Source organism: Pongo pygmaeus, chromosome 9 (assembly GCF_028885625.2).
Source record: "Pongo pygmaeus isolate AG05252 chromosome 9, NHGRI_mPonPyg2-v2.0_pri, whole genome shotgun sequence".
Classification (NCBI taxonomy): domain Eukaryota; kingdom Metazoa; phylum Chordata; class Mammalia; order Primates; family Hominidae; genus Pongo; species Pongo pygmaeus.
The window spans coordinates 72,701,298-72,717,657 of record NC_072382.2 but is presented as its reverse complement, the minus strand read 5'-3'; the positions used below and the strand labels follow the sequence as shown (position 1 = coordinate 72,717,657).

The 16,360-nt window shown below is 39.6% G+C and overlaps 1 protein-coding gene across 7 annotated transcripts in view; it reads right to left on the bottom strand.

Annotated features, from left to right (window-relative positions):
• NUP98 (nucleoporin 98 and 96 precursor) overlaps positions 1 to 16,360 on the bottom strand; it is a 121,586-nt gene that overhangs the window by 49,860 nt on the left and 55,366 nt on the right. For all 7 annotated transcript variants that reach the window (XM_063671964.1, XM_054440114.2, XM_063671966.1 and 4 more), the window contains 3 exons: positions 10,910 to 11,043; positions 7,072 to 7,259; positions 747 to 863 (listed from right to left, as the gene is read on the bottom strand). In XM_063671964.1, coding sequence (XP_063528034.1) covers positions 747 to 863; positions 7,072 to 7,259; positions 10,910 to 11,043 — 439 coding nt within the window. The remainder of the gene's footprint in view (positions 1 to 746; positions 864 to 7,071; positions 7,260 to 10,909; positions 11,044 to 16,360) is intronic.

The window sequence follows — 16,360 nt, the reverse complement described above, 5'->3', positions numbered from 1 at the left end:
ATCAGAGGATGCAGTGAGCTGAGATCGTGCCACTGCACTCCAGACTGGGTAACAAGAGCAAAACTCCGTCTCAAAATAAATAAATAAATAAATTTCTGAAATGAAAGAATATATACCTAACTATTAAGAATCACTGTACAAGGCTGGGCACGGTGGCTCACGCATGTAATACCAACATTTTAGGAGGCCAAAGCGGGCAGATCACTTGAGGTCAGGAGTCCGAGACCATCCTTGGCTAACAAGGTGAAACCCCATCTCTACTAAAAATACAAAAATTAATCAGACATGGTGGCGGGTGCCTGTATTCCCAGCTACATGGGAGGGTGAGGCAGGAGAATCGCTTGAGCATGGGAGGCGATCTTGGCTCATGCCACTGCACTCCAGCCTGGGAGACAGAGTGAGACTCTGTCCCCCCCAAAAAAAAAAAAAAAAGAAAATCGTCACAGACAAAATATCCCTTAAAGGGCTGAAGGGTGTCAAATGCATGCTAACCCTGTCCAAAACAAGATACACAAATACCAAAATACATCTGAAGCACTAAATCAGAACTCCAATAATTAATAATTTTAAGGTTTAATGAATTCAAAAGACAAGACAAAAATATGATTTGATTTCTAGGTGCTCATAAGCTGTAGTACTTCTATGCAATATTCGACAAACTTCATAAATTTTCATAAATTCCTAAGAATGTCTTAAAAATGAGACTATGACTCTCTAAGAAGAACTCAAAACAGAATTCAGTGTACCTCTCTCCATTTTCTGGATATTCAGATGGTGAAGCTAGATTTTCTGAATCACGATTAACAGGAGAAAAGAGATTGCTATTATTAAGGTTCTTCAAAACCAACTTCTTAATGCTCTTCCTATAAACAAGAAACCAAAAGAAGAAGAAAAAAATTACTCAGGCATACATATATGTCTCAGACATTATCTTAAAAACTGGAGTCCAATGGTGCACTTCTGCTCAACTCTTGTAGACCTAAGAATAACCTAACAAGTTTCATTTATAAACGCTTCCTAGGATTGTATAGCCAAAACACAAGGCGTCAAATACATTGCACTATGGTGTTTGGAAGAATAAAGCTAAACACCTTCAAGTCAAAGTGGAAAATCCCCTTGAAAACTGTCCTCCTCCCAGCTCTGAGCACCTTATCCAGACACTTTGTTCACTCATCACACTATGTTTGTATTTCAATCATCTGTATACTCTCTAAATACTTTCTCTCTCTTTTGACAGTACAAACGTATGGCTGTCTCACCACAGAACTCATAGTGCTGTCTTGAATGAAAAAGGTAAACAGACATTTGCTGACTAAAAAGTTTTTTCTTTTTACTTTCTTTGGTTTGCCCAAAGAGAGAATTTTTTAAAAACATGACAAGAAAGTATTGAAGTAAAAAAATCCTGTTATCAAATGATGCAAATGATCGATCACAAATACCTAAAAAGTTCAGGTGTCCTTCTTTTTTCTTTTTTCTTTTTAGACAGAGTCTCGCTGTGTCACCCAGGCTGGTGGGTAGTGGTACAATCACTGATCATGGCTCACTACAGCCTTGACTTACTTCCCAGACTCAGGCGATTCTCCCACCTCAGCTTCCCGAATAGTTGGGACAATAGGCGCCCACCACCATGCCTGGCCACTATTTTGTTGAAACAAAGTTTCGCCAGGTTGCCCAGGCTGGTCTAACTTAGCCTAATGTAAGAGCACTGTACTCATTCACTACAAAGTACACATTCTTTTCAAGTACACTTGGAACATTTATAAACTAACAATATATTGGGCCATTAAAGGAACTCTCAAATTTCTAAGACTTGCTATTGCTATCGCCTTTTACTTTTCATCTAGAAATTAATAACAAAAACTTAAACAGAGTTGAACTAAAAGGAAAATTTACATATTTAAATGCATATATTTGAAAGAAGGAAAGCTGAAAATCAAAGGGGAAAGGAGAAAGGAACAAGATAATGATTAAATATTAATAAAATATAATAAATTAAAAACTGATGAAATAGGAAACAATCACAGGAGCGAGAACATCAATAATGTTGTAAGTTAGTTCTTTGAAGTTACCAGTAATACTGGGAGATCCCTGGTCAAACAGAAAAAAAGAAGACATGATAAAAATCAATGTTGGGAATGAAAAAGTAGGTGTCCGTATAGACGCCACTGACAGCAAAAAAAAAAAAAATAAAAAAAAAAAAAAATAAAAAATAAAAAGGGTATTTTTAAACAACTTTATGCCAATAAATTTGAAATTTTAGTTATTGAAATGTATATTACAAAAATATAACTTATCAAAAGTGACTGAAAATATAAAAGAAAAAGCTGAATAATCCTCTAACTCTTAAATACTTTTTCCCCCAAATAGTCTTATAAATACTACTTCAGACCCATCTATCATTACCAGTACCAAACATCTGATGTTACCATCAGATTAGATTATCAACTTTTCTTTTCTTTTCTTTTTTTTTTTTTTTTTTTTTTGAGACAGGCTGGAGTGCAGTGGTGGTATCATAGCTCACTGAACCTTGAACTCCTGGGCTCCTGTGATGCTCCCACCTCAGCCTCCCAAATAGCTGGGACTATCGGCATGTGCCATCATGTCTGGCTAATTAAAAAAAATTTTTTTTTTTTTTAGAGACAAGGTCTCATTTTGTTGCCAAGGTTGGTCTCACTGGCCTCTCTAGTGATCCTCCTGCTTTGGTCTCTCAAAGTGCTGATATTACAGATGTGAGCCATTGTACTCAGCTAGAAATTATTACCTTATACAAACTTTTCTAGAGAATAGAAAGAGGAAATTACTCTCCAGTTTGTTCATGAGGTCAGCATAATCTTTATACCAAAACTGGGTAGGGATGCTGTAAGAAAAAAACATTAGCTGAACACAGTTGTGCACACACACCTATAGTCCCACTTACTTGAGAGGCTGAGCAGGATCACTTAAGGCCAGCCCGGGCAACACAGGAAGACCTCATCTCAAAAACAAAAACAAAAACAAAAACAAAACCCCTGATGAGGGTGGCGTGCAGTGTGTGGAATTTAACTATTGAACACAGAGGGCAGAACTCCTGAACAAAATTTTATAAAGTTAATCCTACAAGCAAGGAAGTTACCAAGCACTACTGAGGCATGTGAAAAGGACTTACGAGCCAATCTGAAAAGGCTCCTTGCTGGCCAAATATGAGACAATTTGAACATCACAGAAAACAATAACTGCATTGGACTGAAACATAGCAACTGGGGTTGGGGGTAGGAAGAGAGAGTAAGTAAACGTTTCAAATAAAGGTGGCATGGTGGATTGCGCTGTAATTTCAGCACTTCAGGAGGCCAAGGTGAGGGGATTGCTTGAGCCCAGGAGTTCAGGACAAGCCTGAGTAACACAGTGAAACACCATCTCTACTATAAAGCAGGAACACGACTCTACAAAAAATTTTTTAAAAATCAGCCAGGGACAATGGCATGCACTTATAGTCCCAGCTACTTAGGAAACTGAGGTGGGAGGATCACTTGAAGCTAGGAGTTTGAGACCAGCCTGGGTAACACAGCAAGATCCTGTCTCTACAAAATAAAAAAAATTAGCCAGGTGTGGTGGCACGCACCTGTAGTCCCAGATACTCGGGAGGCCAAGTCAGAATAATCCCGAGCCCAGGAATCCAAGGGTGCAGTGAGCTATGACAGCACCACCGCACTCCAGCCTGGGTGACAGAGTAAGACCCCGTCTCAAAAACAAAAAAATAAACCAAAAATAGGGTCGTAAGAGTAGTCTTCATTGACATGACATGTGAGTACAGAGTGTCAGGGTTAGCTATATGGATATATGAGGAGAAGTGTTTCAAAGGGGCCAATTGGGGCAAAGGCCCAAATAAATAGCATGCCTATCCTGTCCTAACAGGAGCAAGGAAGCAGTAAGTTTAGAGTGGAGTAAGCAGTGGAGAGAATGGTAGATGTGTTCAGAGCAGTAAATGGGAAATCCTACCTTCAAGGACTTTATATGCCAATGTAATAAGCACTTTGGTCCTTACTCTGAGTAAAAAAATGTGAACCACCTTAGGGTTTTGAGGAGAAAAGGGAAATGACCTGACTTATGCTTCAAAATGACCACTGTGGTAGCAATGTTTAGAATCAGATGCAAAAGAGTAAGTAAAAACAGAAGAGTGGGGCCGGGCGCGGTGGCTCACGCCTGTAATCCCAGCACTTTGGAGGGCCGAGGCAGGCAGATCTTGAGGTCAGGAGATCAAGACCATCCTGGCTAACACAGTGAAACCCCGTCTCTACTAAAAAAAATACAAAAAAATTAGCTGGGCATGGTGGTGGGCGCCCGTAGTCCCAGCTACTTGAGAGTCTGAAGCAGAGAATGGCGTGAACCCTGGAGGCAGAGCTTGCAGTGAGCCGAGATCGGGCCATTGCACTCCAGCCTGGGCGACACAGCAAGACTCTCTCTCAAAATAAATAAATAAATAAAAATAAAAACAATAAGAACAGAAGAGTATATTGTGGTAATTCAGGCAAGAGATAGTGGTGGCTTGCACTAGGGTAATAGAAATGAATGTGGTGAGAACTACACAGATTCTAAGTAATTTACAGGGTAGAACCAAGAGGATTTGCTGATAACTTAGATGAGGAATATGTGACAAAGTCAAGGAAGATTCCAAAATTTCTGACCTGAGCAACTAGAATGATAGAAATGCAATCATCTGAGACAGGTTTTGGGTAGAACAGGTTTGAGAAAGAAAACATGGACATGTTAATTTTAAATAAATGTCTTTTAGACATCAAAGTGAAGATGTAGAGTAGGGTAAGATACAAGAATCTTGAGTTTGGTAGAGAGGTCTGGGCTGGAAATAAAAATTTGGGAATCAGTAGACTACAGATGATATTTAAAGCCATGAGAATAAATTGAAGCACTTTGGAAATAAGCATAGATAAAATGTGATCAACAACTGAGCCAAGGGCATTCTAATTTACAGACGGTGGAATGAAGAGGAACCAGTAAAGGGGACTGAGAAGCAGCAACCAGTGACGCAGGAAGAAAACTAGGAAATTGTGGGGTCCTGGAAGACAATTATGAAAGTGAATCAAGGAGGAGGGACAAGATCAACTGTGTAAAATGCTTCTGTTACATTAAGACTGTTGATAGGTAGCTGGGTGTGGTAGCTCATGCCTGTAATCCTAACACTTTGGGAGGCTGAGGCTTGAGCCCAGGAGTTCGAGACCACCGTGGGCAACACAGAAAGACCCTGTATCTACAAAAAAAAAAAAATTAACTGGGCATGGTGGTGTGGGCCTGTGGTCTCAGCTACTTGAGAGCTGAGGTGGGAGAATCACCTGAGCCTAGGGGTCGAAGGTGCAGTGACGTATGATTGCACCACTGCACTCCAGCCTGGGCAATGGCATGAGACTCTTGTCTCAAAAAAAAAAAAAGGATGACATTTGACAGCAACACCACAGAACTGAAGCCAAGGAGGTCAGATGGTATTAACAGCAAAATATATGTCCTCCCACTCTAATCCTTTCTACTTGTATATTTGAAAATCCTAAGCCCTGGTGAAACTGATCTCGAGCTATTGACCTGATGACTGGACTACTGTAAACCTTTTTACCTACTCTGTGCAAAAACAGTGTATAAAATGCTAGGACAAGGCGGGACACAGTGGCTCACACCAGTAATCCCAGCACTTTGGGAGTCTGAGGCGGGTAAATTATCTGAGGTCAGCAGTTCAAGACCAGCCTGGCCAACATGGCGAAACCCCATCTCTACACAAAAATTAGCCAGGCGTGGTGGCACACGCCTGTAGTCCCAGCTACTTGGGAGGCTGAGGCAGAAGAATCGCTTGAACCTAGGAGGTGGAGGTTGCAGTGAGCCGAGATCGTGCCACTGCACTCCAGCCTGGGTGACAGAGCAAGACTGTATCAAAAAAATAAATAAATAAAATGCTAGGACAGACATAAATAATACACAGTCCCTGCCTTCAAAATAATTTACTGATATTCTAAGAAACACGTAAAATTAGACTTTCCATCTTTTGTGAAGCAGATTACCATATTTTCTTTTTTTTTTTTGGAGGCTGAGTCTCACTCTGTCACCCAGGCTGGAGTACAGTGGTGGGATCCCAGCTCACTGCAACCTCTGCCTCTCCAGTTCAAGAGATTTTCCTGCTTCAGCCTCCCAAGCAGCTGGGATTACAGACGCACGCAGCCATGCCCAGCTAATTTTGTATATTCAGTAGAGACAGGGTTTCACCATGTTAGCCAGGCTGATCTCAAACTCCTGACCTCCAGTGATCCACCCACCTCGGCCATCCAAAGTGCTGGGATTACAGGTGTGAGACACCATACCCGGCCGGATTACTGTATTTTTAGGGAAAGAAAGTTGCATGTAATGTTTTTAACTTATCACTTGAGCTGCGGAGGTTGAGGCTGCAGTGAGCAGTAATTGCACCACTGCATTCCAGCCTGGGTGACAGAGCGAGACCTGAACTTTTAAAAACAACAACAAAAAAACCTAATTATTCAAAAACAAAAGAAAATCATGCATATGTAAAATAAGAGGCATATTTATCAAAATATTTTTATGCTAACTATGAGTTATCCCTGGGAGTGATCGGGTGACTTTTATTCTTCTTTGTGATGTTCTGTATTTTTCAAATTATAAAAAAGTGGACTGGCCGGGCACAGTGGCTCACACCTGTAATCCCAGCACTTTGGGAGGCCAGGCAGATCCTATGAGGTCAGGGGTTCAAGACCAGCCTGGCCAACATGGTGAAACCCCATTTCTACTAAAAATACAAAATTAGCTGGGCGTGATGGCACACGCCTGTAATCCCAGCTACTCAGGAGGCTGAGGCAAGAGAATCGTTTGAACCTGGGAGGCAAAGGTTACAGTGAGCAAAGATCATGCCATTGCACTCCAGCCTGGGAGACAGAGTAAGACTCTGTCTCAAAAACAAAAACAAAAACAAAAACAAAGTGGACTGTATCACATCTGTAATATATTTAAATAATTGTATATTACTTCATATTTAGTTTATATCAGTATTTAATACTTAATTTCTGTTAACAAAAATAAACTCACTTGGGCATGAATGCTCCATTGGCTAGGGATGGTTCATCATCATCCAGCCCATCAAAGAGATGTGACTTGGCTGTGCCTGTTGTTTGTAAAGCTTTTGGCCGGACTCTAGTGGCAGGGCGGGGTGTCAGTTTATAATGAGTAGGTGTAGTAAGAGCCTTCTGGGCTGCTGGATTTGTTGGTTTCAATCTCTGAAAAACAAAAGCATCAAGGAAATTTTTGGTTTACTTTAAATGTATTGCACTGGCCTTAAAATCACAAGACCAGATTTCAATCCTCATCTTTGCCATTCACCTGCTAGATACCTGTTGAAGTCTCTGTTCCCATAATACAAGGATGTTAACACCCAACTTTGTACATGTTGAGTATCCCTCATCCAAAATGCTTGGGACCAGAAGTATTTTGGATTTTTTGTATTTTGAAATATTTGCATTATACTTACCAGTTGAGTATCCCAAATGTGAAAATCCAAAATCCAAAATGTCCCAATGAGCATTTCTTTTGAATGTCATGTCAGTGCTCAAAGTTTTGGATTTTGGAGCATTTTGGATTTTCAATTTTTGGATTTGGGAGGCGCTATCTTGTATGTATGTGTGCATACTAACCGAACTGTCTTTATTGTTCTAGAACTGATTTTTACTCATCTTTCCAGCCCCCATTTAAAATTATCTGTCTGACATCTTTTAAAATGTAATCAAGATAATGAATCTGTTAGCTGGACAGTGGAGGCGTGTGCCTGTAATCCCAGCTACTGGGGAGGCTAAGGCATGGGAATGGCTTGAACCCAGGAGGCGGAGGTTGCAGTAAGCTGAGATCGCACCACTGCACTCCAGCCTGGGTGACAGAGCGAGACTCTTTCTCCAAAAAAATCCAAAGATGACGAATCTGAAAAAATGTTCTATAAATTAAAATGTACTAACACAACATATTAATATATCTTGTCCATTCTCTTCATCCTATGAGAGTTTAGCTTGCAATCATTCTGCTTTGAAAAACAGTATTTATGTTCATTTGATGAAAACATGATACCAAAAAAAATCCTAAGCCACAGACATTACTTTTCAATTAAACCAAAAATCTTATACTTCAAGAAAAACTGAGATTCTGTCATGAAATAATATTCAACTTCTATGCAATCCAAATTGCTCTGGGGAAAAAAAAGGCAGATACTAGCTTGTATTTATCCATCTTTTAGTAAACATTAATAATTAAACATTAAGTCAAACTCTGGGTACCAGAAATAAAAATAAAGTTACTTCTTCTGATTACTGAGAAAACTACAAGTTAGTGGAAGACACACAACTAAATTTCAGGGTGCTTCAGATGGCACCTCTACAACATCCTGAGGATGTTCTACATTTGTTTTCCTAACAGCATAAATGAGATTACATAACCACTTCAAATAACAATGTCTAGCATATCTAGCCTGTCACAATTTATTCTTCTCTTCCCAGTGCAAGCTGTTTACACTTAACAATGAATCTTTTTTATTCCCAGATTGTTGTGATCTTTCATAATTCTGTCTTTGGTTGGAACGCTTGACCTAGATGCGCCAAGCCCTACAAATCCATACAAAATGTTAAATGTTCCTCTTCTGAAAACAAAGCCTTCTCAAATTCATCCAAGCATCTACGATCTTTTCACTAGTATATTTTAAATCTTGTATTAAGATAAAACTCATGTGACATAGAATTCACCGTTTTAACGCACCTACTTCAACAGTTTTTAGTATATTTACAAGGTTGTGCAACCATCACCACTATCTGATTCCTGAAAACTTTGATGACTTCAAAAAGAAACTCAGTTCCTCTCAATTTCTTCCCTCTTCCCTTTGAAACTATGAAGCTGCTTTCTTTCTTATGGATTTGCCTATTCTGGGTATAACATATAAATGAAATCAGGTGACTTTTTGTGTCTGGCTCCTTTCACTTAACGTTTTCTTTCTTTTTGTTTTGAGATGGAGTTTCGCTCTCGTCATCTGGGCTGGAGTGCAATGGTGCGATCTCGGCTCACTGCAATCTCCACCTCCCAGGTTCAAGTGATTCGCCTGCCTCAGCCTCACAAATAGCTGGGATTATGGGCACGCGCCACCATGCCCGGCCAATTTTTTTTTTTTAGTATAGATGGGGTTTCACCATGCTGGTCAGGCTGGTCTTGAACTCCTGAACTCAGGTGATCTCCCCACCTCGGTCTCCCAAAGTGCTGGGATTAAAGGCATGAGCCACCATGCCCACTGTGCCCGGCCTTCACTTATGTTTTCAAGGTTTCATCTATGTTATAGCATGTATCAGTACTTTACTCCTATTTATGGCTAAATGATATTCCATTATAGACATGTAAAACATTTTGTTTATCCATTCGTCATTGATAGACACTCTTCTACTACCACATACACTCTACTGAACCAGTGTAAACTTAAGTGCTTGTATGTCTGATCTTTGTCACTGGATAGCAACCTTAATAAATTCTTATTTATTTTCATTTTGTATCCTCAGCACTTAACAACACAATGCCTTGCACATATTCAGCTACCTAAAATTAGGCTGCATAAATAATTGTCTAATCATTTACACGTCACTTTAAAAGGTACTTTCATATTCATATCTTGCTTCTAATATCTAGTTTACAAGATTAAATTTAAGAACACAGTAAGATCCCATTTCTCTTTTTTTTTTTTTTTTTGAGACGAAGTTTCGCTCTTGTTGACTAGGCTAGAGTGCAATGGTGCAATCTCGGCTCACTGCAACCTCTGCCTCCCAGGTTCAAGCAATTCTCCTGCCTCGGCCTCCCAAGTAGCTGTGATTTCAGGTGCCCACCACCATGCCCAGCTAATTTTTGTATATTTCGTAGAGATGGGATTTCACTGTGTTGACGGGGTTTCACCGTGTTGACCAGGCTGGTCGTGAACTGAACTCAGGTGATCCACCCGCCTCGGACTCCCAAAGTGCTGGGATTACAGGCACAAGCCACTGCGCCGGGCAGATCCCATTTCTTAAAAAAACAAAACAAAACAAAACAACAAAATAAAAAGCTGAGTGATACATGTAATCACATAAGAGACTGAATAGTAGTTTCTGTGTATTGAGCAATTTACTACAATCCTGGTATGCATTATCTCATTTAGCCCTCAACATTGAACACTATTACTATTCCCATTTTACAGAAGAAACAAATTTAGGGAGGCAAAATGACTTTCTCATTTTCCAATGTCTCACAGATTTTAAGTGGTAAAACAAGGATCAAACAGACCAAAGACTACACTTTTAATACCATGTGAGTAAAAGATCATGTTTTTACACTAGAGTTATGAGATTAAAGACAAAGCTATGTAAAAATCAAGTGGTTAAGATTTTGGTTATGCCACTTAAGAGCATTATGATCTGAGGAAAGTCAGCCTCTCTAAGCCTTAGTTTGCTTAATTATAAAATGAGAATAGGGCTGGGCATGGTGGCTTACACCTGTAATCCCAGCACGTTGGGAGACCGAGGCGGGAGGATTCCTTCCAGGAGTTCGATACCAGCAAGACATCATCTCAAAAAGAAAAGAAAAAAACTTAAAAAAAGTTGTTTTAATTAAAAATGAGAATACTAATATCTGCCTTATTTCAGGACTGTTGAAAACCCTCAGCATTGATCTTCAGTGTAGCGGTCATTTCACTGTCCCAACACCTTCCAGATACAGCAAAAATAATTTACCCCCAGCTGAGTGAAATAATATCTTAAAAAATTAATTACACCTAGTTTTGCTAATCCCTTAATATATACAGGCAAAAAATTACATTCTGCACATTCAGTTTCTCTTTCTTTGATATGATATTTTACAGAAGTATCCTTAAATTTACCTCTTCCTTTTTCTTAGGGTCTGACATGGGATTCCGGAAGAGAGGAGAGTCTCCAAAAGGTGAGTATGTTAGACTATTGATGTGCTGCTGGAGAACAGCCTGCTGGGCAGCAGAAGCATTTGGATCTGTCAAAGCTTTTAAAAAAAAAGAAAAAATATATATATAAATGCAAGGATACAACGCATTTATAACACAGAGCTCAATATTCTTTTTGAAGAAGTGGTCTTCAAAATGCTCAGATCAATGGTATCACTGGGGCAGAATGTATGTAGCGCAAACTGTAAAGAAAATCAAGAATCAAATAAGCTGATAGGTCAAATTTAGGAAGAGGCATTTCATAAGATACAATACTCATATAAATTCACTTACACAGTGTTCACTGTTACTACTAATCAAAGAAAGAAAAATTTAAACAACCCTGATGAAATATTTTATGCATACCTATCACTGAAATAGCTGCATAAAAAGCCATAGTCTTTGACTTCTAGAAACATTATAGACTGGTTTGTCTAAAGGAAATAATATGACAGAATACAGGGCAAGTAGAGAGAGAGAGAGAGAGTGTGTGTGTGTGTGTGTGTGTGTAATTGCCTAAAGGGAATAATATGACAGTATACAGGGCAAGTACTGTGTGTGTGTGTGCGCACGTGCGCATGTGTATGTAATTGTCCAAAGGAAATAATATGACAATATACAACAAGGCAAGTACTGTGTGTTTGTGTGTGTGTACAAACACACACCCAGGCTGGAGTGTAGTGGCATGATCTTGGCTTGCTGCAACCTCTGCCTCCGGGCTCAAGTGATCCTCTAACCTCAGACTCCCAAGTAGCTGGGACTACAGGGGTGAGTCACCACACCAACAGCAGCTAATTTTGTGTGTGTGTGTTTTTTTAGAGATGGGGTTTTGCCATGTTGTCCAGGCTGGTCTTGAACTCCTGAACTTGAACTATCTGCCCACCTTGGCCTCCCAAAATGCTGGGATTACAGGAGTCAGCCACCACGCCTGGCCTCTATTTTTTAACCTCATAATTTTAATCATGAAAATTTAACTCCAACTAGAAAGAAAATAAAAAAAATTCCTCAGCATTCACTGCATAGTATATACATAGTCAAGATATGGAAACAACCTATGTGTCCAATGTTAAGTTAATAGTTGTAGGCGGGGTGCGGTGGCTCACACCTGTAATCCCAGCATTTTGGGAGGCCATGGCGAGCAGATCACTTGAGGTGAGGAGTTCGAGACCAACCTGGCCAATACAGTGAAATCCCACCTCTACTAAAAATACAAAAAATTAGCTGGGCGTGGGGGTGCACACCTATAATCCCAGCTGGAACCCAGGAAGTGGAGGTTTCAGTGAGCCGAGATCCGAGATCGTGCCACTGCACTCTAGCCTGGGTGAAAGAGCGAGACTCTGTCTCAAATAAACAAAAAAGTTGTAAACATCATGACACATCAACATAGGTTATGTAGCTATTAAAAATAATAATTTGTTTCATTGTGGAAATATGAAATTATCTTTGATTTATTAAATAAAATTTCCAGAATAAAAATATTATGTACACTAAGGCTACAGAGGAAGGCAGCATACAAACAAAAATGTGGTTTTTTCTTTTCCCCCAAATCCAGGTGTCTTCCTGAAGAAAATGCTTAGGCTATCCTTATAAGTTTGTTATTTACATTTATTTAACATTCAAATAATATAAACTGAAAGAAAAAAGAAATCACTAAGCCTAATTTTTTCTCAAAGTGTAAGAACATCTGTTATCAATTGCAGAGAATTTACGGAACAGACATAAGTAACAATGAAGACTATTCATGATCTACCATTGTTACCAAGTAAAACATTAAGAAAAAAGCAAAACCACTAGAGTATACCCTGACTGAAGAAGAAACCTCTTTGCAAGATAAAATCTCTTTCCAAAAATACTGATCAAAACTCAAATCATAATAAAGTCATTTTACAAACAAAAATACTACCTTTTTCCCTTATAAACATTTACAAATAAAGTTACTGCCAAAATATAATACAATAATCCACAGTAAAGGAGTGACATAAAACTTTCTGAAAAGTCTCACAATATTGTAGGGAATGGGGAGAGGCAGTATGGAGAACAAAAGCAGTAGTAACAAAAAAAAAAGAGGCTGGGCGTGGTGGCTCACGCCTGTAATTCCAACACTTTGGGAGGCCAAGGCGGGCGGATCACAAGGTCAGGAGATCGAGACCATCCTGGCTAACATGGTGAAACCCTGTCTCTACTAAAAAAATACAAAAAATTAGCCAGGTGTGGTGGTGGGCGCCTGTAGTCCCAGCTACTTGGGAGGTTGAGGCAGGAGAATGGTGTGAACCTGGGAGACGGAGCTGGCAGTGAGCCAAGGTCACGCCACTGCACTCTAGCCTGGTAGACAGAGCGAGACTCTGTCTCAAAAAAACAAACAAACAACAGAACAGGCTGCTATAGCTAAATTAATGAAAAAGAAGTAGATCCACCTGAGTCAAAGATTTCTTAAAATCGATGTATTCAATAAATACTAAAACACTGTACGTTCATGTTGATATTTAACGAGACAGGACAAGTTTGCTCAGGATCTCAAACCAAGAGATGTCAATTTTAAGAGCACAGAGTAAATCATCTATATTCAGCAAGTTCCTAAATCCAATTTAAGAGCAAAAAATAAAGAAAAGTATTTTTTTTGGTACAAAGTACTACAGATTAACAGCATACTGTTATTTTGGGGACTATGCAAGGAGACTCAAGAAAAATTTTAGAGAACTCCAAACCTCACTGGTCATTTTGCTACTGGACAGGCAATTACTCATTTAGAAAACTGACCTGTCTTAGCTGATCTCATCATTTAACAAGTACAAATCACTCTACCTGGACGTGCTCAAAAAACAAAAACAAAACAAAAACAAAAACAAAAACTTCCTTTCACAAATCCAAACACAAGAAAGAAAGTGTATGAGCATGATTTTATATCTGTATGAATAAATATAAACTTTATGTTAACTGTAGTATTTAAAGACACAGGTAAGAGAGTATCTTGATAGATTAGCAAAAACAAGAAAACAAACAAGCACTAGTTAAGTAACTACTGGTATTACATTCAATCTTGGTCAAAATAATTTGAAAACTTTCCAAAGAACAAATTCCAAAGAAATTTCAAAAGAAAAGTTTCCAAAAAACTAAATCATAACCAAATGATTAAAGGGATAGGGAAAAGTACAAAAACCAAGTCTTCCGATGAAACACGAGAATCTGATGATACTTTATCCAGAAGAAAGTCAGTGGGTTACCACAAATATACTAGGGTGAGGCATGGTGGCTCATGCCAGTAATCCCAGCACTTTGGGAAGCTGAGGCGAGCAGATTACTTCAGGTCAGGAGTTCAAGAATAGCCTGGCCAAAATGGTGAACGTCTATCTCTACTAAAAAATACAAGAATTAGCCGGGCATGGCGACACATACCTGTAGTCCCAGCTACTCAGGAGGCTAAGACAGGAGAATTGTCTGAACCCAGACGCAGAGGCTGCAGTGAGCCAAGATGGTGCCACAGCACTCCAGCCTGGGTGACAGAGTAAGACTCCTCTCAAAAAAAAAAAAAAAAAGAAAGAAAGAAACCATAATAGACTGGTTTTGCTTAGCTTTAGGAAATAAAAGTAAAACCACTGGGTGGAAACTCTATGGAGGAAGGATTTGGTTTCCACACAACCAGAACAGAACAACAGACTGTACTGCCTGTAAGGAAGCCACCATACCTGAGGTTTTTTTAAGACAAGGCATACTCACATAGTTCTAAAGTACCTTCAACTAAGATTCCGTGGTATAAAGATGTACATTCTAAAAGTAAATACAATTACCTTTAAATGGGCAGTAATGTTAAGGCACACAAATTTAATATTAACTAAATTCTTGTGTCAGGAACTTTGGAAAAAGAGATGGATTATTAAAAACCAGTCAAAAAGCTATACAAGTAAAAATGGCATATTACAATAATTTATGCTACCACCTTCTACTAAAACCAATAAAAAATGAGAAAAAAATAAAATTAAAACATAATTTTTTTTTTTGAGACAGAGTCTTGCTGTGTCACTCAGGCTGGAGTGCAGTGGCGCGATCTCGGCTCACTGCAACCTCTGCCTCCCGGACTAGGCAATCCTCCTGCCTCGGCCTTGCGAGTAGGTGGGATTACAGGTGCCTGCTGCCACGCCCGGCTAATTTTTGTATTTTTAGTAGAGACGGGGTTTCACCATGTTGGCCAGGCTGGTCGAACTCCTGACCTCAGGTGATCCACCCGCCTCGGTCTCCCAAAGTGCTGGGATTACAGGCGTGAGGCAACGCACCAGGCCTATTTTTAATGATAAAGCTAAGTATAAAATTCGCACAGAAATCAATGAAAACTCGAATTCACCTCCGCTCTCTCCAAGACCTTACTAAATCTTTGGCTAAAAAATATTAACATTTATATATATAAACCCACAATGACAAAGAATGGGAAGGTGGCAAATGAACTCTGACAAATTTCTAGGGGAAAGATGTGGACAGAGGACTGATCAAGCAGGATACAGAAAACTATAGAGTACACTCAACAGCAATTACAGCTGACCTTTGAACAACACAAGTTTGAACTGTGTGGATCCACTTATGTGTGGATTTCCTCCTCTGCCACCCCTGAGAGAGCAAGACCAACCCCTCCCTCCTCCTTATGATTTTCTTAATAATATACTCTTTTCTTTAGCTTACTTTGTAGTAAGAATATAGTACGTACTACATATAATATACATAATGTGTACTAACTGTTTATGCTGTCAGTAAAGCTTGGGAATCAAAGATTATTTGCGAATTTTCAACTGTGTGGGGGTCAGCACCCCTAACCCTCATGTTGTCCAAGGGTCTACTAGTATGATCAAATGACACATATCTACCCTGGAGAATCCCAGAAGTCTAGGGACTTGGGATTACCAGGTTTGATGAAGTAGAATTGAAAACAGGAAGAGGAAAGAATTAATAAGTCTAAGCTAGGCGCGGTGGCTCACACCTGTAACCCCAGCACTTGGGGGAGGCCGAGGCGAGAGGATTGCTTGAGGTCAGGAGTTCGTGACCAGCATAGCCAATATGGTGAAACCCAATATCTACTAAAAATACAAAAATTAGCCGGGCGTGGTGACATGGGCCTGCAATCCCAGCTACTCAAGAGGCTGAGGAAAGAGAATCACTTGAACCTGGGAGGCGAAGGTTGCAGTGAGCCAAGATCGAGATCGCACCACTACTCCAGTCTTGGGGAGAGAGCAAGACTCTGTCTCAAAAAAAAAAAAGAGATGACGTTTATATAGAAAACTACATACTGCCATCCTCCTAATCACTGATGCTCAATACACAGGTCAAAGTACGCCTTTCTCTAAGTAAACACATAAAAAGGAGAAGGGCAACTACTGTGGTTGCTGGAATCAT